Here is a 26,837-nt window from a genome sequence, read left to right as displayed (position 1 = left end):
GGATTGATCCCTTGATCATTATGTAGTGTCCTTCTTTGTCTCTTGTAATAGTCTTTGTTTTAAAGTCTATTTTGTCTGATATGAGAATTGGCTACTCCAGCTTTCTTTTGATTTCCATTTGCATGGAATCTCTTTTTCCATCCCCTTACTTTCAGTCTGTTGTGTCTCTAGGTCTTAAGTGGGTCTCTTGTAGACAGCATACATATGGGTCTTGTTTTTGTATCCATTCAGCCAGTCTATATTTTTTGTTTGGAGCATTTATCCATTTACATTTAAGGTAGTCATTGATATGCATGCTCGTATTACCATTTTCTTAACTGATTTGGGTTCGTTATTGTAGGTCTTTTCCCTCTCTTGTGTTTCCTGACTAGAGAAGTTCCTTTAGCATTTGTTGTAAAGCTGGTTTGGTGGTGCTGAATTCTTTTAGCTTTTGCTTGTCTGTAAAGGTTTTAATTTCTCCGTCAAATCTGAATGAGATCCTTGCTGGGTAGAGTAATCTTGCTTGTAGGTTTTTCTCCTTCATCACTTTAAATATGTCCTGCCACTCCCTCCTGGCTTGCAGAGTTTCTGCTGAAAGATCAGCTGTTAACCTTATGGGGATTCCCTTGTGTGTTATTTGTTGTTTTTCCCTTGCTGCTTTTGTTTTTTTTTTCTTTGTATTTAATTTTTGATAGTTTGATTAATATGTGTCTTGGCATGTTTCTCCTTGGATTTATCCTGTATGGGACTCTCCGTGCTTCCTGGACTTGATTAACTATTTCCTTTCCCATATTAGGGAAGTTTTCAACTATAATCTCTTCAAATATTTTCTCAGTCCCTTCCTTTTTCTCTTCTTTTTCTGGGACCCCTATAATTCGAATGTTGGTGTATTTAATGTTGTCCCCGAGGTCTCTGAGATGGTCCTCAATTCTTTTCATTCTTTTTTCTTTATTCTGCTCTGCAGTAGTTTTTTCCACTATTTTATCTTCCAGGTCACTTATCCGTTCTTCTGCCTCAGTTATTCTGCTATTGATCCCTTCTAGAGAATTTTTAATTTCATTTATTGTGTTGTTCATCACTGTTTGTTTGCCCTGTAGTTCTTCTCGGTCCTTGTTAAACGTTTCTTGTACTTTCTCCATTCTGTTTCCAAGATTTTGGATCATCTTTACTATCATTATTCTGAATTCTTTTTCAGGTAGAGTGTCTATTTCCTCTTCATTTGTTAGGTCTGGTGGGTTTTTATCTTGCTCCTTCATCTGCTGTGTGTTTCTTTGTCTTCTCATTTTGCTTAACTTTCTGTGTTTGTGGTCTCCTTTTCACAGGCTGCATGTTCGTAGTTCCCATTGTTTTTGGTTTTTGTCCCCAGTGGCTAAGGTTGGTTCAGTGGGTTGTGTAGGCTTCCTGGTGGAGGGCACTAGTGCCTGTGTTCTGGTGGATGAGGCTGGATCTTGTCTTTCTGATGGCCAGGTCCACGTCTGGTGGTGTGTTTTGGGGTGTCTGTGGCCTGTTTATGATTTTAGGCAGCCTCTCTGTTAATGGGTGGGGTTGTGTTCCTGTCTTACTAGTTGTTTGGCATAGGGTGTCCAGCACTGTAGCTTGTTGGTCGTTGAGTGGAGCTGGGTCTTGGCATTGAGATGGAGATCTCTGGGAGATTTTCGCCATTTGATATTACATGGAGCGGGGAGATTTCTTGTGTACCAGTGTCCTGAACTTGGCTCTCCCACCTCAGAGGCACAACCCTGATGCCTAGCTGGAGCACCAAGAGCCTGTCATCCACACAGCTGTCCCATGGTCCCCAGGACTGTTGCAGCTTCAGCTGCTGAGGCCCATCCAGAGCCGGCAGCCTCAGTGAGGCCGCCCTCCCCTTGGGCTCCGGGGCAGTTCAGTGACAGTGGAGGGAAGAGACCCTGAGCCAGGAGTTCCAGCTCTGTGGAAACGCAGGCTCCATTCTGGGAGCAGGGGGTGGGACCGCCACAATGGCTATTCTTAGGTTTGATTCAAGATATAGCATTTAAATGGTGACTACCTTCTTCTATGTCAAGGTTCTTGATATAATAAGGACAAATCCACGTCTCCTCCACAACAATCTTGTACAATCAGAAAGAGAAAAAAAAATTCTGACATCTCTCCTTTGACCGCCTTGCTAATCAGAAAAGTACTTTTCACATAAGTGGTTGGAATTAAATAATAATTAGTTACATTTACATGACATCCCACCCTTGAAAAATGTTGACATATGAGAGATACAATTAGATAATCACAGTAATAACCAGACTTTGGGTTTTTCTAAAAGGATTTTCTTCTTAAAGGAGCATTGCTTTTTTTTTTTTTCTTTGAAAACCAATGAAATGTTTTTGACCATGATGCAATCATACTTTTAAACTGTTTTCCTCGCATTTTCGTTTTTAGGATATTTGATAAGTAAATTATTTATAAACTTAACACAGAGGACAATGTGCATGTTCTCTGTGACTGCTTTTTCTGGCCATTACAGGGCTCCTTAAAGAGAGCTCAGCTACATACATCTTTCTTCAGTAGGTGACTTCCCCATTGCCTGCATGAGGACATGATCCTTCCCTGGAATCTTCTAATGCAAAAGCACATATAGCTTTGTTTTGTTATCATTTTTTGAGGCCTTGCTTAGCACCAGACATTGTGCAAAATACCTTTAATGCTCATCCATCTTCACCCTTAATTATTATAAGAATCCTATGAGGTAGGCACCATAATTGGCCCCATTTAACAGATGGAAAAAACTGAGGTTTACAAAGGTTAAATAACTTACCCATGATTTGTCAGTTAAGAGGTGATCAAGCAGAATGAAAAGCCATGTCAGACCAACTCCAGGGACTGTAGGTTTAACCACTAAGATATTGTGCCTTCCTAATGTTGAGGAGCTATCAAACTGACCTACTGCATGAGAAATGCCTTACAGTGGGTTAAATGAAGGTTAGACTTTGCAGTTCAACTCCCCCTGCAGTCAGCATCTTGCTGGAACCACTGGTGGGGAGAAGAAATTGCCTGTGTTTAACAGAAAAGGGCCAGGGTTTGCTGACATGTTTAGTTAATCCACATGGAGATGGCTGATGAGGATTCTGGTTAATTAGTTGTAGAATTTTAAAAAACGAGCAGATGTACCATGGTGAAATGCATTTTACTTCTTGAACCCTGGGGGAAAGCACTGGGTATGTTCTGTGGCTGTGTGTACTTACATATCTTGATTGAACATTCAACAGCATGTTTTGCAAGGTTCAGGTATCCTGGCTTTGTTCCAACATGGATAATTACATTCTGCTTCAGCTCTGCCTACAGTCTCAGGCAGGTACAAGATTAATCATAATAGCCACAGCTAACAAGGGCCTACTATGCACCAGCCAACACATGGGGAAATTTCCATGCATCACCTCCAATCCTTTCCACAATCCTGCAGAGTAAGGTTTATTTTCTACTCTTTTTTGGGGATACTGAGGCTCAGAGAGAGGACAGTTACTTGCCCAAGGCTGTACACAAATAAGTGGCAAAACAGAGACTCAAACTTAGACATGTCTGGCTCCAATGCCTGTATTTTTTCCCCTTCTGCATCCTTCATTTGAAGAAAAAATGCACTTGAAAAAAAAGCCAAAGGATACACAAAGAATGTGTAATGAAAATGGAGTTTCCTCCCAGCCATTAGTCTCCTGGTTTCCCTTCCCAGAGGCCCACTCTACCATGCTCTTACGTAGCATCCAATATAACTATGCATGTACACCTCATTCTTTTCTTTGAAGTTGTGGTTATAAGTTGTTTGGCTGAAATGGACCATATCTCTGTACTGAAGTTTCCTATTTAGAATTTATAAATGCTTTGGGAGCAAAACTGGGAAGGATTTTGTATAAATATCAAATGAAGAACAGTCTGTTCTATCTACACATCTTTCAGGAAAAGTCATCAAGAACAGCAGGTCGTATATTTTTATACATAGTTGGGAGAAGTAGAGGAGACCAGAATATCCAGGGGTAACTGTGTCCTTGCTTTTGATATCCAAACACACACACACACACACACACACACACACACACACACACAAGACCAGTTATCATGCGTAATATGGTATTTTCTAACTTCTTTTTTTCAAACTACCAGTTTAATACCAGCATTTTCCCGTATCTTAAACATTTTCTGAAAAGTTATTTATAATCACAGCTTAGCATTTCTCAAAATGCATATACATACCATCATTTAATCATTATAGTATTGTGTGTATTTAGGTTGTTTCTGTTAGTTCACCACTTTAAATAAAGAATACTGTGTTGAGCACCCTTATAACACATCTTTATACAAATATCTTAACATTTCAACAGGCTAAATTCTAACAAGAACCTTCCTTTAAATTATTTTTTGAAGTGTAGTTTATTTACAATGTTGTGTTAATTTCTGCTGTACAGCAAAGTGACTCAGTTATACAAATATATACATTCTTTTTTATATTCTTTTCCATTATGGTTTATCCCAGGATATTGAATACAGCTCCCTGTGCTATACAGTAGGACCTTGTTGGTTATCCATTCTATATGTAATAGTTTGCATCTACTACTTTCAACTTATTTGCAAACCTAGCATTGTATGAGAGTGCATATTTCTATGCACCATGGATAACACTAAATAATAACTTTGTGATAGGTCAAAATGCTATCTTATTTGGATTGAATTTGTATTTCTTTGATATCTAATGAATTTTAATATTTTGCCAGTTTTATATCTTCTTTCAGGAATCGTTTATGTCTTTTCCTCAGTTTTCTGTTGGGGTGTCTTTCTTATTGATTTATAAAAACTCTAGTAAAGATACTAAATATTTGTCTATCATATCTGGAACACCATTTACTTTTTTGCATTTTATTTTCCCTTATGGTTACTTTTTTTGTCTTCCAAAACTTTAACTTTTTTTTTTGGCCTCACCTCGCGGCTTGTGGGATATTAATTCCCCAACCAGGGATCGAACCCGGGGTCCCAGCAGTGAGATCCCTGAGTCCTAACCACTGGACCACCAGGGAATTCCCCAAAACTTTAGCTTTTAACTTCTTTCTTTCTTTCTTCTTTGATATCATGGTTATAAAGCCTTCCCAATTCTCAAGAATATATACATATTTACTGATATTTTAATCTCTTACCCCATTGTTTTCTTTTTAACATTGAAATGTTTCATTCAATTTGAATTAATATTGGTATAGATGTAAATGAGGAAATCTGACTACATTTTTCCCAGCTTAATCACCTAATTGTCCCAACAAAGTCCCAATAATGTGTAATTTCCCAACTGACTTGAAATACTACCTTTATCATGTGTTTTTTATGTAGCTGTGCTTATTTCTGATTTTGTATTCTGTTCTATAAATCCATTTGCCTGTTTCTGAGCCAGAACCACACTGTTTTAATTACTACAGCTTTATAATATATATTGTGTGACACTGTAGTTTCCTTCCCATGATTCTTCCTTCTAACACAATGCATTGGCTCTTATTTTTAATTTATTCATCCAAAAGAAACTTTATAATTGTAATGTCAAATTCAATTTTTAAAATCCTCTTGGGATTTGGATTGGTATTACATTTGATTTATAGATTAATTTGAGAAGTATGGATGTCTTTCTAATATTATGATTTCCCATCTCTCCATTTATTAAAGTTTTAATTGAACTGTCTATACAATATGGAACAATCTTAAATATCAATTGTGTTAGCAGGCATCTTTGTCTTGCCTGACTTTAACGAGACTCATAGCCTGGAGGTTACAGCACATACAACTAGAATCAAAACCCTTGGGTTTACATCCTGGCTTCACCAATTAGTACATTGGGTCTTTGGCAGATTATTCCTCTGCACCAAATTTCCTTATGTGAATACAAATACCTACCTAGTGATATTGTGGTGAGATTTAAATGAGATAATAGATGTGAAAATACTTAGAACCATGTCTGCCACGCGGCTCTCAATAAAAGTAAGCTATTGAAGAGAACAGACTTGTGGTTGCCAAGGGGGAAGAGGATGGGGGAGGGAAGGATTGGGAGTTTGGGATTAGCAGGTGCAAACTATTATATATAGGATGGATAAGCAGCAAGGTCCTATTGTATAGCACAGGGAGCTATATTCAGTATCCTGTGATAAGCCATAATGGAAAAGAATATGAAAAAGAATACATATATGTATGTGTGTATAACTGAGTCACTTTGCAGAAATTAACACAACATTGTAAATCAACTATACTTCAATAAGAACTTTTTTTTTAAGTTAGCTACTGGCACTATTTCATCCTTCAATATACAAGTCCCTGTGGGTTTGAGATGGATATTCTTTTTCATGTTAAAGATGCAGCCTTCCTGGTTTCTTAAGGTAATTTTTTTCTTTATTAGTGATGGATGTTGAATTTACTAAGTGCCTTTTCAGAATCAGTTGAGAGGATCATTTTTCCTTTTGACCTATTTCTGCACTGAGTTATGATTCTGTATTACATGTAATGATATGGATCTCAATGGGATGTGGCAGCTTTTCTCTTAATAAATTGTGCTTTGGTAGATATTACTTGAAATCTTGACTGGTCAGTTTCTCTCAAGAGGGATCTTTCACTTGTCAGCTTGAGGTAGATAAGCTGCCTGCCAGCATTCTGGCAGGTGTCTCGCCCCCCTCTTCACCTTGGCCAGTGTCTGGGGGCTGCCTGTTTTAATAGCGCCACAAGATAATCTCCCCATCACTCCCCTACTAGGAAAAGTGGCTCCAGCCCGGCTGTAGGGCTGGGGGAAGCTCTGTAGGTCCAGCTGCTCATGCTAGAGACCTGTAACACTGACTGTGCTTCTGTCCTCTCACCCCATCAGGGTCCCTGGTGCCTCCGATTCCAGAGCTATTGGAAGATTCCACTTTCTTCTCAATAGTGACACCCCCTCCTCTCTGCAGCCACTTAAGTTTCAGCTTTCTTTTCCAAGACCAATACCCCTCATAAGTCAGCCTCCCTTCTTCCAAAAGTAAGTCTCTCTTCCTTGTCTGCCACCAACTCTTCACCCATTCTCTTGATATTTTGACTTTATACCTTTTATCCATTCATTATCAACTTAGTGGTGACCAGAGAAGGAAGAGAGATGAACACCGTGATTCCCCCACGTTATATGAACGCACTACCATGAATTGGGCCCTTTATCAATATTAAATGATGCCCTTTGTCTCATTTAATGTCTTTTGCGTTGGATTCTACTTTTTCTGGTGTTAAGAATGTGACTCTAGCTTTCTTTAGACTGGCATTTTCCTGCTGCATCTGAACCCCTCCATCTTCATATAAAATGTTTCCACCCCTGTGTTCTGGGTGGTCTTATGAACACAAATATGACTGACTAGGTTTTATGTGAGAATGAGAAACTTTTATTGTTGTCATTTTTTTTAATTATGGGGTTTAGCCTATTTCCAGCGATTTTGAATATTAACACAGTCAATCCTACTTCTGCACTTCTGTCATCTTGCTCTACAATTTTGGCTCTTTTTTCCTTGCTTTCCTTTCCTGTCTCTTTTGTTATAGGAGCTGCATTTACTTTGCTTTTCTATTTTCCAGTGTTTTGAAGGATGCATGTCCTGTTTTTAATTCTTCATTGTATTTTTCTCTAATAGAGCAAATGAGTAGGAGGGACCTTCTGGTAAAGGATCTCCTGTGCTTTCCCTCTGCCCCTTCCCTCCCCCTCGTCCTCTATTGCCAATTTCTCAGTCTGTGTTAATTTACCCTGGGATCTTGAATTTGATTGATGAAATTAATGTTTTCACCTGTATTGGGGTATAAATTATTACTTTTTACATCTAATTTTTAAAGAAAACTATTGATATTAAGAGCTAAATGTATTAATTCTTTAGACTCTGTGCTGAGTTCAATCCCAGTCACTATCTTTTTATATTCAACTTCCCTTTCCCCAGTTCCTTCACACCATCACTCAGGTCACTGCTTTTATCTTCAGAAAACTTTTCGAAGAATGAGGTGGAATGCTTTTCAAGCTTATCTTATAGTGCTTTTCTTTTGGCTTCACAGGCAAATTGTCTAACTACTAAGTATTGGAAGTAACAATTCTTTTTTCTGCAAAACTCTATGAATGATGATTTGTGTTTTCTAGCATTTACTGCTGCTACAAAGTCCTTGTCTGGCTTGAATTTGTAGAAAAACTGTTTTGTTTGCTTTATCCATCCTGGGTATATATAATACTTACAAAATGTTTGCATTTTACGTATAAGGTTAAATGTTTGACCTGACGCATGTTTGTATAGATAGATGATGGATGGATGGATGGGTTCACTGATGTAAGTTTTATTTTGTTTGGACTACTCTGGCCTTTTGATCTGCCCACATTGCCATCTTTTATCTCTGGAAGTGTCTATTTAATGAAATCTTTGCCAATAGCTCTGTCCAATTTGTTTCAGGTTTCCTCTTCAGTAACATCGCAAACTATTCGTTGCCTACGACTACTCTGTCTTCCATGTCATCTTTTCTCCCAACAGTTCAATATTGTGGCTCTTTACTTGAGAAGCCCAAGATCAGGCCCAAGTTTGCTCTGATTTTTATTTTCTACGTTGCTAGTTCCACTCTCGATTTCTGTCAGTGTAGTTTGCTAGTGCATTTTTAGATTCTCTACAGTACCGTCTTACCTCATCCTTACCTGTTTTGTCTTACCCTATTGTTTTTCTCATTTCACCGTATGGTCTTTTCATCCAAGCTGGTACTCATCTCCTGAACTTCTGCTCAAATGTCCACTCTGGGGTTTCTTCGACCCCTCAATTCCCTCGTTACACTTGCTCTTCTTTTCTTCCACCTCAAATTGTAATTATATATTTGCTTATTTTTTGTTCATTACGTCCTCCACCAGACCAGAAGCTCCATGAGGGCAAGTGCTGCATCTGTTTTACTTAGAGCCATGGCCTCGGCACCAGCAATGGCTGGTAAACAGTAGGTACTCAATAATTATCTGTTGAATGAGCCTATGTCTACATTACTCTGGCTTGGATTTCCTTTGGCCAAACTAACATTGTTTTGAGCCAGAGGTTCCCAAGCTTGAGTCATTATAAGGATCACCTTTTCTCCATATTCACGTACCATTTGTACTATTTACTTAGTATTTGTCTTTAGATCAAGTCACATTTTCTATGCTCACTGCATATTTAAGCCTCATCCTAAGCAGTAAAATCTGTTAAATATAGACGATCTTCTAGTTCTAATTTTCTAAAACGCATTAAAATAAACACAAAACTGTTTTAAAAAAATGTAACTTTCATCCATGAATCACTTGCACACCAGAGATTATATGTGACTGCACTTTGGGAAACCCTTTCTAAAGAGCTCAGGCTGCTGCATTTTCTCAAGGTGCCCAGATCTTCTTGCCTTTAGGCTTTGATTCTTCCCCTGTTATTCATTTGACCAGCATGAGTCATATGCTTTTTTGACTGCCTGTGGTGGTGTGGCCCAGTGACAAGGACTGAGACTCCACACTCAGCAAGGAAGACAGCATCCCTTCCTGATGGGGTTTGCAGACTAACTGGGGGAAAGGCAATAGATAAACAAACAGATATGCAAGAGATTTACAGGTTGTGCTCAGTGCGAGGAGGGAAATAAACCATGGGGTTTAGAGAGTGACATTTGAGAGTGGTGACATTTGAACAGAGACCTGAGGATGAGAAGGACTGAGCCATGGAAGAGTCAGGGGAGAGTGTTCTAGGCAGAAAGAGCAGAAAAGCCCTGGAGGCAGGAAAGGGTAGGACTGAGGGTCTGAGAGTGTCTGCTATCTCATCTTGCAAGGTGTCCTGAATGCCTTCCAGAACTGAAATGCAGAGCTGGACCATTCCACACCACAGCCTGGACAAGGATCCAGATTTGCACAGTTTGGGTGAGACTTGGACCCTGTAGAAGTGCTGTTGACTCAGTAACCATACATGCAGCTTTGGCCTGGATGATATCTGAGCAGCTGACTCCCCAGTGTTTTGCTCAACAGCACTGCTCTCCTTACTCCCTGCATGATCAGAAAGCCAAGCCCTGCTCACCTTTGCAACCACTGGGCTTCGTGTATTCTGATACACCTGCCTCTTCGGGAGACAAAATGGAAAGAACTCCTGATGGTGGCTAACGTCTCCCAGGGAAGCGACGGAATTGTGGAGGACCAGGCAGGAGGTGTTGCCGCCACCAGCTGCAGTTAGATAACCTCCCACTAGGGGGCACTGTTATGCTGCAGGAAGTGGGGGCAGGCTTGTGGAGCTCAACCCTGCAAAATTTAGTAGCCATAGGGACTCTGGAGTGTGACATTGTAAAGCTTGGTATTAAAAAATAAGATGAACGTACTGATTCATCCAGTCTTTGGCTGGGGTACTTGCAGATACCTGGGATGCATTCAGATTTGGTGGGGACTGACAGGTCCTTAGCATGGATCCAGGCACAGGTGGGAGGTGGGCCTCCGTGGACACTGCAGGCAGGGAACACTGGCAGGTGAAGGGAGGTGGAGACGCACAGGCCTGGGGGACTAGCATCCGAAGGCCACCGGGTTGACCATCTCCGTCCTCGGCTGGTCAGTGTGGAAAAATTTATGTGTTTGGCAGCAGGATCATGAAGATGTTTCACGCTAACAGTTTATTCTCCACGGTGCGAGCTCATCTGCTGAGAGGGACAGAAAAGGGCTGGCTTTGATCATTTGCAGAGAATGGAAAAGGTCTGAGATAGTCATTGCGCAGAATGGGAGAGTGAGTTGGCCAGAGGAACGTGGTGGAATTTGCTGGCTGTGCTGAGGCCCCCTTTGTGTCAAGAATAAGGTATTTGTAATGCACCCATCCTGCCAGTTTCAGACGTTCTCCAGCAGCACTTTCGCTTCTTCCCCTCCATCTGTTTTCACTTAGATTGATTTCAGGAGACTGCAAGGAGGATGAAGGTCCCCTAAGCCACCCCTTGGTACCACCCCTGGTAGCCTTGGGGCCACTTGGTGGAGCAAGCTGGCTCCGAATGGATGCTGGCAAGCAGAGTCTACCTAGGGAAAGATGCTGAGCTGCTCCTTGAGCTCCGACCATGAACGAGGATGCTGTGATGGGTCCTAAGCTGGCAGGGACCAATGTCAGAAGAGACTGGGTGAGAGGTTACCAGTTGGATTTGGTTATAGATTAGATGTGAGTGTTGCTGGGGCAACTGGTGGATGGTGGGGCCATTAAGTGAGACATAAAGAGATAAGTGGTAAGTGCGGGAAAAATAACTGAAATACGTATGGAGGAGGACTGGTAAGAGGGGCAAAAAGGAAACCAAGACCTTGTGTTCTTAAAGCCAAGAAAGAACATATTCCTCAAGAAGCAGAGAGTGGGCTAATGCCTCAGATGCCACAGAAAGTTAAAACAAGGCCAGGACAGAATGGCACCGGCATTTATGGATGTGCTCAGAGAGAGCTGCTTTAAGGGGGTGAGGAGGAAGGAGGCAGATGTGACAAGCTGAGGATGAATGTGAGGTGAGAAAGTAGAACCATTGAGCTTTTTTTTTTTTTTTTTTTTTTGCGGTACGCGGGCCTCTCACTGCTGTGACCTCTCCCATTGCGGAGCACAGGCTCTGGACGCGCAGGCTCAGCGGCCATGGCTCACGGGCCCAGCCGCTCCGCGGCATGTGGGATCTTCCCGGACCGGTGCACGAACCCGTGTCCCCTGCATCGGCAGGCGGACTCTCAACCACTGCGCCACCAGGGAAGCCCAGAACCATTGAGCTTTATTTCATGAACTTTGGGAAGAAATGGAGCTTAGATAGGGCTGTAGCAGGAGAGCATGAAGGGACAGATGATTGGCTTTTTGAAAATGAGAAAGACAAGCACTATGGCACAGTAACTATAGTTAATAATACTCTATAGCATATGCGGAAGCTGCTAAGAGAGTAGCTCTAACAAGTTCTCATCGCGAGGAAAAAAGGTGACTCTGTGTGTAAGTCTGTGTGGTGATGATGTCCAGTAGACTTATAATGGTGATGATTTCACAATATATATGTATGTTGAATCATTACATTGTACACCTGAAACTAATATAATGTTATATGTCTTTTAGATCTCAATTTTTAAAAATAACTGAATAAATGAAAGAACAAAAAAAAAAGAAAAGACTTAAACGAGCGCGGGAAAATTAAGTAGAGAAAGAGGAATCCATTCATGGCTGGGTACAGTGCTTTATGGCTTACATAGGCCCCTCATGTGTTCATACAGCTTAGACCTCACAGCAGCCAGGGGAAGCCCACCTTCTCATCATCCACCTGTTGCGCTGAGGAAACTACTGTGAAAGTCACAAGGCCAGGAAATGGAAAAGCTGGGCCTCCAATCTGGGTTTTCTGAATTCACATCATCTGCAGTTCCTCATCCAATATCCATTAGCCAATTCCATTTAGTGCATAAACATTCACTGACTATGCAATTCATGCCAGGCTGGCCAGGACCTGGCTACTCAACCTGTGGGCCATGGACCAGCCTCACTGCAGAGCCTGTTAGAAATGCAGAATCTCGGCCCCCTCCCTAGACGTATAGATTCAGAATCTGCCTTTCCACAAGTCCCCCAGGTGATACAAATGTACCTCCAAGTGTGAGAAGGGCTGACTTAAGGGACCCACTCCCGGGGAAAAGGGAGGGTAGGCTTGGTGTGGGGAAGGAGCTAAGCCCAGACAGTGAGAGAAGGTGAGAGACCCACAGTTACCCACACAAGGTGCCCTGCTAGTGTGACCATGGTCAGACCAGACTAGCCTGATGGCACCTGAGAAACTGAGGTCCAGTTGCCCGGAAACTTATCAGAACTCTACGTGCAGCAGCAAAATCCATTCATTCAACGCCCACGGTCACCCTTCCTCCTTTCCGAGCCAAGATTCTGGAGAGCAGAGCTGTGAATTCCCGGCCTTCCATATCTTTGCTTCTCACCCACACCCCAGCTCCTCCAGACACATTTCCTCCCCCTCACTCCTCAAAACTGTTTCCATGCAGGCTATCTTCTCCCTAAACAATATCAATGGAGATTTTTTAACATAGCTTTTTATTAGCTAGTTTTTTTTTTAACTACAAACAATGCATGCTCATGGCAAAGGAAAAGAAATCCAATGAGTGCAGAAAGATAAAGGTGGAAAAAAAGCCCATCCTATACCACGGGCCATCCAGGTCCCCCAAGGTGATCACTGCTAACAATTTACTGTGTATCTTTCTAGAGATGGTATATGCATATCCACACTGGCATCTGTGTGTATATTTTGTATGTAAATAGGTGCATATTGAACTCGCTGTTCTGCATCTTGCTTTTTTTTTCACTTAAGAATACATCTTGGACTCCTTTTTGTGTCAATACCTATAGAACCAGCTTATTTTTTTAACAGCCACAAAATAAGCTATTGTCTGTCTTTATTTAACCAGCTTCTTACCAATAGACATGTAGGTTGTTCTGGTCTCTTTCCGCTACAAACAGTGTTTCAGTCATTAGGTCAATGCCAGCTGCTGTAACAAACGCCAAGAGAAAAGTGCATGTCTTGCTCATGGTAGTCCGAGGGGGTTGTTTTCCCAGTTATAAGGGGTCTTCATGCCCCTTCTACCTTTTGGACCTTCTAGGGCCTCAGAGTTCTCTGCATTTAGCTAGTAGATGGAAAAGAAAATGAAAAGGACACACCTACTTTGTAAGCACCTGGGTCTGGAGGTAACACACAGAACCAGTCACAGGGCCCCACCTGGATGCAGGGGGTGCTGGGAAATGTAGTCCCTGGCTGGGCCACCGCCCTCTAGAGACAGAGCTACACTATGGAGTGAGGGGCAGGGATCTTTGGTGGATACCTCCCCATCTCTGCCACAAATACTGCAACAAACATTCTTGCACACAGGTCTTTACACACTTGCACAACTAAATTTCCAGAAGTGGAATTGCTGGGTTAAAGGTTATGTGTATTTTGCATTTGGGTAGATAATATCTAATTGTCCTCCTAGAGATGCATTGATTTACACTCCCTCCAATACTGGCAAGTACTTAGTGCTACACGCTCTTGCCAGCAATAACGGTTATCATTTTTTAAAGTATATTTTCCAGGCTTATAGGTGAACAATATGATCTCATCTTAGTTTTAATTTGCATTTCTTTAATTTTAAGAGAGATGGACTGTCTCTTCATGTACTTATTTCCCATAGGTAGCTCTTTTGCTATTAACTTTTCACAGCCTGTGTTCCTTTATTCTACCAGCTGGCTCTTTTTCTTATTAATTTGCAAGAACTTTGAAAAAATATATAAAACATATAAACACGTATATAGATATTAAAAATATATGAAATCATCCTTTGTTTCCCTATCTTATATCTGCAAATGTTTTTCCAGTGAGTCATTTTCCCTTTATTTTATTTATGGTATTTTTCCATCCCAAAGACTTCCATTTTTTATGTATCTAACTTTTCAGTCTTTTCCTCCATGAGTTTTGTCTCATGCTTAGAAAGGCTGTCCTTGTGCCAAGATTAATTTTATATTCTCATGTTTTCTTCTAGTGTTAGAGTCACACTTGCTTGAATCCAGATTTTGCAACTTGCTGCATCGCTTTGGTGACTGACTTTAGTTCCCTGTGTCCCAGATTCCTCAGCCCATAAACAGGAATAGTGAGAGTGCCGGAAGTTAATGTGAAGGCTGAGGGCGGTGGTTCATACACAGAGCTGAGAACCGCATCTGGCCCTCGGTCACATCGAAGGCATCAATGACCCCGGCTCGATCAGCTCCGGCTGCTATAACAAAAATGCCATAGACCACGGAGCTTAAATGACAGAAAGCTATTTCTCACAGCCTGGGGGTTGGAAGTCCAAGATCAAGGTGCCAGACGATTTGGTTCCCAGTGAGGACTCACTTCCTGGTGTATGGACGGATGCCTTCTTACTGTGTCCTCACGTGGCAGAGAGGGAGCGATCATCTCTCCCATGTCTCTTCTTATAAGGGCACTAAGGCCTCCACGCTCAGGTCCTAATTACTCCCACAGGCCCCACCTCCACATACCATCACACTGGGAGTTAGGGCATCAGCGTATGAATTTGGGCTGGGGATGGGGGGAACACAAACCTTCAGTCTGTAGCAGACTGTGTGATGGCTGATGTATGCTGTGTGTATGCACCATAATGATTCAATATACGTTTACATTGTGAAATGATGTTCACAGTCAGGTTAATTAACGTATCTATCACCTCACATAGTTACCATTTTTGTATGTGTGTGGTGAGAACACTTTAGACCCACCCTTGTAACAGATTTCAAGTAGACAACACAGTATTGTTACCTGTAGTCACCAGGCTATGCATTAGATCCCCAGAACTTATTCATCTTATAACTGAAAGTCTGTACCCTTTTTCCAACGTCTCCCCATTTCCCCACCCCACACCCCAGCCCCTGGCAACCACCATTCTACTCTCTGGTTCTATGAGTTCGACATACAGATCCCACCTCTAAGTGAAATCATGTAGTATTGGTATCTGTCTTTCTGTGCTTGGCTTATTTTACTCAGACATAAAAAAGGAAGGAACGCCTGCCATTTGTGACAACGTGGATGAACCCACAGGACATTATGCGAAGTGAAATAGGCCATGTGCCCATTTCTTCTGATTAGCAAGTGGCAGAACTCTTAACTCAGAGCTCTTTGATTCCAAATCCTATACTCACAACCAGCTGCTAAGTAGCCCACTGCCCTCCGAACATCTCTAGGATATATCAGGCAAGGAGGATCCATTTCTTTCTTTTTTTTTTTTTTTTTTTTGGCGGTACGCGGGCCACTCACTGTTGTGGCCTCTCCCGTTGCGGAGCACAGGCTCTGGACGCGCAGGCTCAGTGGCCATGGCTCACGGGCCCAACCGCTCCGCGGCATGTGGGATCCTCCCGGACCGGGGCACGAACCCGTGTCCCCTGCATCGGCAGGTGGACTCTCAACCACTGCACCACCAGGGAAGCCCAGGAGGATCCCTTTCTTGTCTCCATCGGTCACATGGCAGGACTCAAGACAAATTCCATAATGCACAAAGTATGGGTGAAAGAATAGGTGTCACTGGTGGTCCAGTGATAAAGAATCCGCCTTACAATACAGGGGACACGGGTTCGACCCCTGGTCAGGGAACTACGATGCCATATGCTGTAGGGCAACTAAGCCCACGCACCACAACTACTGAACTCGCGCCCTTCAACTACAGAGCCTGCGTGCCACAAACTACAGAGCCTGCATGCCACAACTAGAGAGAAACTCGAGCCGTGCAACGAAGAGCCCGCGTGCCACAACAAAAGATCCTGCATGCCGCAACTAAGACCCGACACAGCCAACAATAAAATAAATAAATAAATAATAAATCTCAAAAAAAGAAAATGAATAAGCGTCACTGGGGAAACTTGCACTAGAAGAGGCAGGCAAGGGGTTACTCTGTCTTCTCACCATCACCCTGAGGGACATACCAGAGCCTGGACCAGCTGTGGGTTTATGCTCCAGAGAAGGGACTCTGCCCCGACACCTACATGAACTTCCCTTCTTATAGGGCAGGGGTGAGAACAGCCTTGTCAGCTGGGGGGACAATCAAACTACTAGGACACCAGGTAGGCTGGGCTGAGGGGCCAGCTGTGTACAGAAGTTATCTGGGAAAGCCAGCTCTCCTGCCCCTGGGGGCCTTGATGACTGTCAGAGACTGGGTTCAGGCATGGCCCCTCCTGGCAGAGGAGGAAGCCACCAGCCCTAGTGGGAAGCCAAGTTCAGTGCAGCCCCTTACACTGAGAAAAGGGAACCCCCTTACCCCTGGGGTTTACAAGACTGTTAACTCCTTGAGGACAGAGACTACACCATGCCTGTCTTTGTATCCTGGCATACAGCAGGTGCTCAATAAATCCTTGTCCAATGAATACATGAATGCATACCAAGCACAGGACAGGCCCTGTTGATAGAGATGTGACAGTGGTGGTCCCTGCCTTCCGTGACCTAACACTCTAGGGTGATGACAGATGCAGATAATGTGTAAAAAACGGGATGTGTCTGTAGTGACTACCGTGGAATCACAAGGGTAACAAATTGCCTAACTCCTGGGAAGGGGGAAATAATAAGGGCACAATCAGGGAAGGCTCCCTGGTGGAGGTGATGATGAGCTAAGAGCTGAGAGATGAAGAAATTCTGCCTGATAGGCTACAGAGCCTTCCCCCAGAGGGCAAAACATGTCAGAGGTCCCTTAGCATGAAAAATGCAGTTTCGGGGGAGAACCCTGAATAGTCCAGTCTGGCCAGAGCCCAGGGTGGCTGTGGGCCGGATCAAGATGAGCCACATGAATCCTGTTTAAGCCTTTATCCTGTGAGCAGTGAAGAATTATTGATGGGTTTCAGGCTGGGACTCAGCAGTTTCCTCCTGTGTCACATCAACGTAAGGATGTGGGGCTGTGGACTTGGAAGGAGGAGTTGCCGCGATGCTAGAGGGGCCTCATTTCTACGCTCACAGTGACTGTGAGCTACGCTACACAGGCTGTGCCTGGGCTCAGCCAGCACGTAGCGGGTGAGCAGGTTTAGCAGGTTTAGTTTAGTTTAGTTTTGTTTTGTTTTAACATCTTTATTGGAGTGTAATTGCTTTACAATGGTGTGTTAGTTTCTGCTGTATAACAAAGTGAATCAGCTATAAGTATACATATATCCCCATATCTCCTACCTCTTGCGTCTCCCTCCCACCCTCCCTATCCCACCCCTCTAGGTTTAGTGTTAAGAACGAGTTTCTTGCAAGAGAGCCTTTCCCCTCCTCTTTCCCTCCTAATTATCCCTCTGGAGACTGCAATTATTTTTTTTCAAGGAGCCTGCTTGCCCAGCTAGGAGCTAATACATCACTGAAGTCCCCCAGGCAGCCAGGCCTTTCAGAACACATACACAGAGTGTACAGATTGAGCAGGAAATGAAATCTTCCAGAGAACCCTATCAGTGATAATCAGGGGTGTACCGGCCCTGCTCAGAGGCCCCGCACAGCACGTCCCTCTGTGGACAGTGGAGACACAGAAGCTGTCTCTGTCCCACTGGGTGGGTCAGAAAATGCCATTTCCAGAGAGCCTCAAGCTGACAAGTGAGTGTTTGGATTTTGTGTGTGTGTGTCTTTTTCGGTAAGGGCCGCAGAAGTCTGTGATTAGGGAGAAGATAAAATACGGACTTTCGTGCACACATCTCCACCGGCATACACAAATATGCTTCTTCCTCGTTGTTCCCAGACTTGGGAACCAAAACCTTGCCTTTCTATGTTTTCTCTTCAGCAAATATTGACTGCGCCCCTACTAAGTGCCAGCCATCTCCTAGGTGCTGAGAGCACAGCCATGAACAAGACACACACCAACACTCTCCTTCTGGAACTTCCAGTGCATGGCTCGGGGCAGGGGTGGGCAGAGACATCCGTCAGATAAATATATAACATCTCAGGTAGTAATGAGCGCCATCGTGTTACTTATGAGGGTGCCTTTTATTAAGGCTGTGCTTCCCAAGCTTCTCTGATCGTGAGTTCTGGGGCAGGGGGCTTGTTAAAAATGTAGACTCCTGGGCTGTACCCCAAACCCACTGAAGCTGAATGTCCTGGGACTCTTTAAGGCGCACCCCCAGGGGATACTCCTGGGCTACCATATTGAAGGCTATGCGGCTAAAGGAACACGCAGCCCCCAGCCATGGTTCTTAGCCCTGGGGGGGCCCACTGGGATCATCTGAGGAGCTTTAAAGTTGCAGGTACCGAGGCCTCCGTGCCCACCCAGAGATTCTTATTTAATTAGTCTGGTGTGGGGTTATTTACATATTTCCAAAGCCCTCCAGGTGGTCCCAGAGTCCAGCTTGACTTCCCCGACTCCTCCTCTCCCAGCCACACTACAGATGACCACAGCCCTGTCCTCTTTCAACATTAGAGGGGGCCTTGGGCAAAGGACAGAGTGCAGATGGCAAAACAGAAATGGCACAAGATGTGTTCCTTTCAATCTCATTTTACCTTCATATATCGGGAGGTGTTTTTTTTTTGGCGGTACGCGGGCCTCTCACTGTTGTGGCCTCTCCCGTTGCGGAGCACAGGCTCCGGACGCGCAGGCTCAGCGGTCATGGCTCACGGGCCCAGCCGCTCCGCAGCATGTGGGATCTTCCCGGACCAGGGCATGAACCCGCGTCCCCTGCATCGGCAGGCGGACTCTCAACCGCTGCGCCGCCAGGGAAGCCCTATTGGGAGGTTTTGATTGAAGCAGAGCTTGGATTCCCCTCAGCCTGTGAGCCTGAGCACACGTGGCCATGATGAAGTTTTTAAAATGGCACAGCGATCCCCTCGCCCCAGGACTATCTGCTGGAACCTTCCTCTGCCCAAGGACAGAATGCCAAGAAAAGGCCAAGCTTCATAAGGTAAACACCGGTAACTTCTGAGGACTCGAGGTAACCTCTGAATAGGCACCTACCTTTGATACTGGATCTTTGATCAATTTATTGAGCACCTATGCCATGCCAGGTATTGTGCTAGGAAGGCAAAAACGAACGAGAAACACACCCAAGATGCTGATGACCTGTGGAAATAAATGGATGGATACCCAGTAAATTCTACACAATGGGGTGAGGTCTTAGTAGTTGGATGCAGGAAGTGCCAAGAAATTACAAGAAAGGGTTCACAGAGGATATGACTTTCCTTTGGACTTGGAAAGATGAGTAGACATTTACCAGGGTGAAAGAGACAAGAGAGATGATCAAGAGTCTTAAAAAAAAAAAAAAAAAAAAAACTCAGCAAGTGCAAAACATATGAAAGAGCAGGATGTGTTTGGGGAGTGGATTTTGTGTCCAGCATAGTATGAGCATCAGATTGCCAGGAGGTGGCAGGAGATAAATTCTGGAAAGGTAGGCAGCAGCCTTGAGTACCAGGTCAAGGAATGTGGGCTTTCTTCAAAAGAATAACTGATGGTTGACAAGATTGGATTTGCTTGAGAAGGAGTTCCCTGGTGGACACAGACTGCAGAATAAATTGAAAGGGAGACGAGAGTAGAAGCATGGAGGTCAGAGAAAAATCTGTGGTGTGTGAGTGCTGGGGGAGGGGGAGGGGGAAACTTGAGAACTTACAAGAACGACAGACATTAGATGTGAGAAGGGGTCAAAAATGACTCTGACATTTTTCTGCCTTGTGAGTGGATTCACAGTGATATCACCTACACAAACAGGCAAAAGAGAGAAGTAAGCTTGGAAGGAAAATGGGGAGTTCAGTTGTTGAGATGAGGTGTCCACTCCACAGACAGTTGGACGTTCCAGTCCATAGTGTGGGAAAGTTGGAGCTGCAGTTACAGGCTTGTGAGGAGTCGACAGCTCCTGGGCAGTGCTAATGGCTGGGGAAGGCATGAGGTCATCCAGGAAGATGACGTAGAGTAAGAGAAGTGGGAGATAGACTCCTGGGAAGGTTCCCGGTGGTTTGGAGAGAGTTGAGAATGTGAAAAAGGATGAGGGCTTCGTTGCATAACTGGATTAGGTTCTTGGCTTCGTGTAACCTCAGACATATTGATGGAAACTTTACTTGTGCCGTGGCTGTGGAAGACTTTGCAGATGTAGATGCAAATAAGGTGCACCTGCCCTCCCTCATGGAGTTTATAATCAAGTAGGAGTGAGCGTAGCTTCCACAGAGAGGAAGCCAAGTTGTGTATGACACGTTGGAGTTCTTGGGTTGCAAACTACAGAAACGGACTCTAACTTAAAGTAGTCCAGAAACAAACAAATTAGAAGGATGTGCAGTAACTCACAGAATACAGAGGAGAGTGGGAAAAGCAGGTCTCAGGAAGGGCAAGAACCCAGAGAGCTGAAGGGATTTGGTAAAAGAAACCGATAGGGAGGCTCTTCCCTGCTCCTGTGTCTGGTTGGAAGATTCAGTCCACTTTCGGTCTCTATGATACATTTTTGTCTTTATGACACAATTAGCACTAATTAGCCTAACTTCAGTCCTGCACCCTCCCCTTGGCCTGCTAAGATTTTATCTAAAGCGGGAGTGGTGGTTCCTTAAAAAAATCTGGGAGCTGCTACCAGATGTGGTGGAAATTGTTGCTTAGCAGGTTAAAATAACAGATGGGAGGTAAGTCCAAATGACGAGTGTTAGACCATTCTTTCAGTAATTTTTGCAGAGCTACACAGAAAAGGACGCTGAAGCTTAAAAGGGTTACAGGGTGAGAGAAAAGTTCAGCTGTTTGTTAGCAGCTGGAAACAAATCAGCAAAATTTGAACAATGACATGAGGAGGAAAAATGAGCCTAAGGAAAAGCCTAATGGCCCCTTCCCACCACAGAGCAGGGAGGTGTGTGTCCATATGGTCTCCTTGTACATTATCATCCCACAGGCCTCCTGTGCTCTATTCCAGTGACCGAATGAGAAATAAATATATAGGGGTGTCCTTTGGTGGGATAGATTGGAGTACACGTTTGACTCACGATGTGATGACCTCGGTGTCATGTTATTTACAGTCTGGTGTTTGTATCTTCCTTAGTATCTGTAATTTGGTTTTGTAGCTGATATGCCAATTAGGAATTAGAAGGGTGGAACGTCACTTCAGTGCACAGCTGGGGGAATGAAGATCACTGGAATTGGTCAGAATTTCCCAAACTGGTAACAAAAAGGTGTGTCAATTGGTGCTCCTGGCAAAAGTTCACAGCTCCTTGGTCACATAAGCTTTGGAAATGCTGCACCTTCAACTCCTCTCTTGGATATTCTTTAGCGTATTAAAGGATGTTGCAAAGAGGGACTTCCTTAATGGTCCAGTGGTAAAGAATCTGCCTTACAATTCAGGGCACTTGGGTTCGACCCCTGGTCAGGGAACTAAGATCCCACATGCCATGGGGCAACTAAGCCTGTGTGCCACAACTACAGAGCCCATGCGCCCTGTGCACCACAACTAGAGAGAAGCTCGCGTGCCACAACTAGAGAGAAGCCTGCGCACCGCAACAAAAGATCCCGCATGCCTCAGTGAAGATCCCGCGTGCTGCAACTAAGACCTGACGTGGCCAAAAATAAATAAAATAAATAATTAAATAATAAATAAATCTTTTTTAAAAAAGGATATTGTGAAGAAATCTGTTTCATGGCTTATCAGGTCAACTTTTTGTGTGCTGATATCAATAACCCCCATGAAGTTTGGAAAGTCCTTAAGTTTAAATGCACTGTCACATATATGTAATTTCATCTACTCTTGTCATAAAGGCCAAAACCTCATTACAATGTATGCCAAGGTCGTAAAATATTACAGGCAGATGTCTAAGAAAATCCAGCCAAAGAATTCTATTCAAGTACACCTGTGATTATTTGCCAAGAATGATATCCAACTTAGAAAATGGCCTTCTCAGTATTAATAAATACTTTCAAAGTTTCAAGCCATGAGGGTGCGTTATAGACTCTGGGCCTAGAAGCAAATTATCAGTCGTATCAGCTTATCAGCTGCAAAGAGAATTTGAATATTCAAGGGGATAATGGGTAGATTTGCAGGGAAGGCAGTAGGGGAAGGGATCTGACAGCACAGGTGGGCAGGTGAGCCCTTGCCTACCTTGTCTTCTGAGATTAGTGGGAGGGGTTCAGGATGGATAATAGTCACTTTCAAGGTGAAGGAGAGGAAGACTGAAGGAGTGGAGGGGTGGCAGCTTATCCTTTTCTAGAGTAGTGGGAGACTAGTTGTGTGTTAGGGTGGTTGAGTATGGCTGAGAGTTTATGGTGAGAATTTGGAACACTTACTATGAGGAATGATGGGGGCACTGTAAAGACAAACATAAAAGATTATTGAGCAGTGTTGAGGGCTCAATTTAAGCTAGAATTAATAAATATATAAAGGAGAAGCAATCCTCTGTCAGGATCAGCAATTTTCTCTACTGCTGTTTGACGACACAAAGACGGAATTAGAAAGGATGAAAACTGGCAAGACGCATTATTAGAGCTTGGAAGAGCAAGTATTACAAAGAAATTAATGTTGATGATGATGGCGATGGTGGTTAGGGTTAGGGTTAGGGTTAGATGTGAAGATGATGCTATTGAAATGATTGTTCACTGGGTCCAGAGAAGGTTTAGAAGAAAGTGAAATCAAGAATATCACAGATGAATCTGAAGATCGGGTATCAATACAATGAATCCGAAACCGTGGTAAAGGTAGAAAGAAAGAAGGTTGTAGTCTGTGTGTGTATCCTGTGGCCGCCATAACAAATGACCACAAAATGGATGTCTTAAAACAACGGAGATTTATTCTTTCACAGTTTTAGAGGCCAGAATTCTGAAACCAAACTGTCAGCAGGGTTGGTTCCTCCTGGAGGCTCTGAGGAAGAATCTGCTCCATGCTCCTCTCCTGGCTTCTGGTGGCTGCCAACTGTGCCTGTCCTTTCTTGGCTTGTAGACATATCACTACATGCTCTGTCTTCATCGCCACATTGCCTCCTTCTCTGTGTATCTCTTCTCTCCTTCTCTTCTTTTCTACGGATATTCCTTACAAGGAACCCTAATCCAGGATGACCTCATCTTGAGATCCTTAACTTACTTCCATCTGCAAAGACTCTTTTTCCAAATAAGGTCACATTCATAGGTTCTGGGTGGAGGTATCTTCTGGAGGATCACCATTCAACCCACAACATCGTCCTAGAGTGGAATTTCAGTGTGAATCTTTTCAGAATTAGGGCAATTCCGAGGACAAGACCTATGGTATGGCCATGAGAAAGAGTGCTAAAAGGAAGACAAAAAGGAGATATTTGGTCAAAGAACTGTAAGACCAGATTACTGAAGAGAGATGACGATAGGGGCTGGGATGAAGACCAGGTACCAGGCGCCTCTATTCCAGAGGACTGTGAAGATGCATTCTGTGGGTGTTGGGAAGCTGTAGTGTTAAGAGTGGGGGAAGGATGCTGTGTTGGTGGTTCTCACCCGTACCTTCACATTAGAATCATCTGAGGAGCTTCAGAAAGGAACCCACCCCCAAATATTTTTAATCAGTTGGTCTAGGATGCGGCTCGACATTTGTGGGTTTTTTTTTTTTAACTTTCTTGGATGATCTAATGAACAGCCAGGATTAAGAAAAACTGGTTAAGGGTAAAACACAACCTTCAGAAAGAAGTAGCAGACTTCCCTGGTGGCGCAGTGGTTAAGAATCCACCTGCCAATGCAGAGGACGCGGGTTTGATCCCTGGTTCGGGAAGATCCCACATGTCGCAGAGCAACTAAGCCCGCGCACCACAACTACTGAGCCTGTGCTCTAAGCCTGTGCTCTAGAGCCTGCGAGCCACAACTACTGAAATCCGTGCACCTAGAGCCCGTGCTCTGCAACAAGAGAAGCCACCGCAATCAGAAGCCCGCGCACTGCAACTAGACAAAGCCTGCGCCCAGCAACGAACACCCAACGCAGCCAAAAATAAAAACAAAATTTTTATTTTATTTAAGAAAACTGTAGCGACTGGGAGCCAGAGGTGTTCTCCTTCACAAGGGCCTGAAAGAGACACACCTGAGAAGGAGACATCAGCGTGTCCCACCATCCTCCCTTAAACCTTAAGCAAACCAGGAAATTAAAAAGTAAGGGAGCAAGAGGTTGCATTAGGGCTTCCGACTGAGGTCCCAACCAGCCTGCAGTTCTGTGCTTCTTCAGTCTTATACCAAGGAGGGAAAGACATCAGAACTCATTTCTAAAACACATGTTATCCCTACAAAGCATGCCTTTCCTCCCCCCAAAAGATTTTCTTAATATATTTAGAGAAGTATCTTTTGCCAGAACAATATTCGGTGGCTTCCTTTGTATTTTTTTAATATGTAATAAACACAATAAAAATTTCAAGCAGCGTAAAAGATTACACAATAAAAACTAATTCTCATTTATCCCTGACCTCCTGGCTCTGCTCCCGTTCAAGTCCCCTCCCCAGAAGCAATTACTTTGATTGGTTTCTTGGTATCTTTCCTGAGATAAACAAGTTGTATCTTGCTTTTTTTCATTTAAGCACTAAATCTTGGAAATCATTCCATAAGAGTACACGCAGATCTACCTAACTCTATTAATCGGCTATTCCATCAATTTATTTATTTCACACTGATGGACATTTAGGTTGGTTCTTGTCTTAAAGCAAACTGTTAAAGACCTAAAAAACAAAGTCAACAAGAGTTAAAGTGGGGTCTTCATCAGATGAGAGCAGGTGAGCCTCAAAGGTCCCGTTGGTGAGGGGGCGGGTGCTTCACTAGGGAGCTGGGCGGAAGGAAGTGATCTCCAGGCCCCCAACAGAGCCCCGGCTGATCATGTGCGTTTCTGCCCCGCAGGAGCCTGATGCCCCGGACCCTCGAGAGCCAGATCACGCTGGAGAAGACCCCCAGCTATTTCGTCACTCAAGAGGCCCCTCGCCGGATATTCAACATGTCCCGAGACACCAAGCTGATAGTGGTCGTGCGGAACCCCGTGACCCGCGCCATCTCCGATTACACGCAGACGCTCTCCAAGAAGCCGGACATCCCCACCTTCGAGGGCCTCTCTTTCCGCAACCGCACCCTGGGCCTGGTGGATGTGTCCTGGAACGCCATCCGCATAGGCATGTACGCGCTGCACCTGGAGAGCTGGCTGCGCTACTTCCCGCTGGCCCAGATCCACTTCGTCAGCGGCGAGCGGCTCATCACTGACCCAGCCGGCGAGATGGGGCGGGTCCAGGACTTCCTGGGCATTAAGAGGCTCATCACGGACAAGCACTTCTACTTCAACAAGACCAAAGGATTCCCTTGCTTGAAAAAAACAGAATCGAGCCTCCTGCCTCGATGCCTGGGCAAATCGAAAGGCAGAACTCATGTACAGATCGATCCGGAAGTGATAGACCAGCTCCGGGAATTTTATAGACCTTATAATATTAAATTTTATGAAACTGTTGGGCAGGACTTCAGGTGGGAGTGAGCCATCGAGATGCCAGGGCTCTTCCACTTGTCTCTTCCGCGAGGTTTGCCCTGAGAGCCCTTGACCCTCTTCCCCCAGGGAACCCAGGCTCCAACCCCTGTTCCCATCTCGGATTTCATCATCCTGGAACCCAGGAGCCCAGCTAAGGCCAAGAGACCAGGGGGGTCCCTGACACTAGCCCTCCCAGTCTGTCCATGCAAAGCTGATCTGCTTCTGACGTGTCCGGTCAATTCTGAATGGTTTTCCTTCAGCCCTTAAGAGGCCTTGGGAAATTGCTTTAGGAAGAGTGGGAGTGCGTCTTCCAATTATGATACATATTATAAGGGATGATGGTCTGTTGCTATGAACACAGCAGTCTGTCCCTGTCACCATCCACCCCGGAGTGGGTTTGTTAATTTCGAGCGGCATGTACCTCCCCTCTCAGCTTAAGTCTCCGAGCCACCCTGGGTGATGGATGGGGGACCAGCCTCGTCCTCCTGACCTTAGCAGCTCGTGGCGAGATTACAGAGCTGGAAGTGTCCCCCTGGCCACTCCTAGGAGACAGACCCTTTGCTGATGAAATAAACCAGTGAGTTCAAAGCCTGTGGTCTCAACTGCTTGAACTGTCTTTGAAAACCGCTCTGTGACTCTCCCTGCTCCCTGTGGGCAAAGGCACATAATTCTGCTGTTACGGGTACTTTCCTCACGCGAGCTTTCATGTTCAGCATGCGACAGAATCACGCTTGTCCATGTGAAATAAATACGGCTCTCTCGTGTCCTCGTGGCTGGGCTTTCTCTGTCAGGCCTGGAGCACGGCGCATTCACCCAGCTCCTCCAAGCAAGATGGGGCCGCGCTGGGGATGGTCTGGGAGGGCAGCGAGGGAAGAAGCAAGGGGGTGGAGGAGGGAGAAGAAGAGGTTCTTGCTGGCAAAGCCTGGGGAGGTCAGTGGGGACATCCTCTTTCTGAAACATAGTCTGACGGTGTCAGCTCTCTGTTGAAGATTTAAATCTGAAGTGAAGCCAAACCAGAGGCTG

At 44.3% G+C, this 26,837-nt stretch overlaps 1 protein-coding gene across 1 annotated transcript in view; it reads left to right on the top strand.

Annotated features, from left to right (window-relative positions):
* HS3ST2 (heparan sulfate-glucosamine 3-sulfotransferase 2) overlaps positions 1–26,623 on the top strand; it is a 92,562-nt gene extending 65,939 nt beyond the window's left edge. Inside the window, exon 2 of the mRNA XM_019921784.3 lies at positions 25,205–26,623. Coding sequence (XP_019777343.1) covers positions 25,205–25,823 — 619 coding nt within the window. The 3' untranslated portion in view covers positions 25,824–26,623. The remainder of the gene's footprint in view (positions 1–25,204) is intronic.
* The last annotated feature ends 214 nt before the right edge of the window (positions 26,624–26,837 follow it).

This window comes from Tursiops truncatus, chromosome 15 (genome assembly GCF_011762595.2).
Source record: "Tursiops truncatus isolate mTurTru1 chromosome 15, mTurTru1.mat.Y, whole genome shotgun sequence".
Classification (NCBI taxonomy): domain Eukaryota; kingdom Metazoa; phylum Chordata; class Mammalia; order Artiodactyla; family Delphinidae; genus Tursiops; species Tursiops truncatus.
Note: the sequence above shows the minus strand (reverse complement) of the source record. Positions and strands in the feature narration are given on the sequence as shown.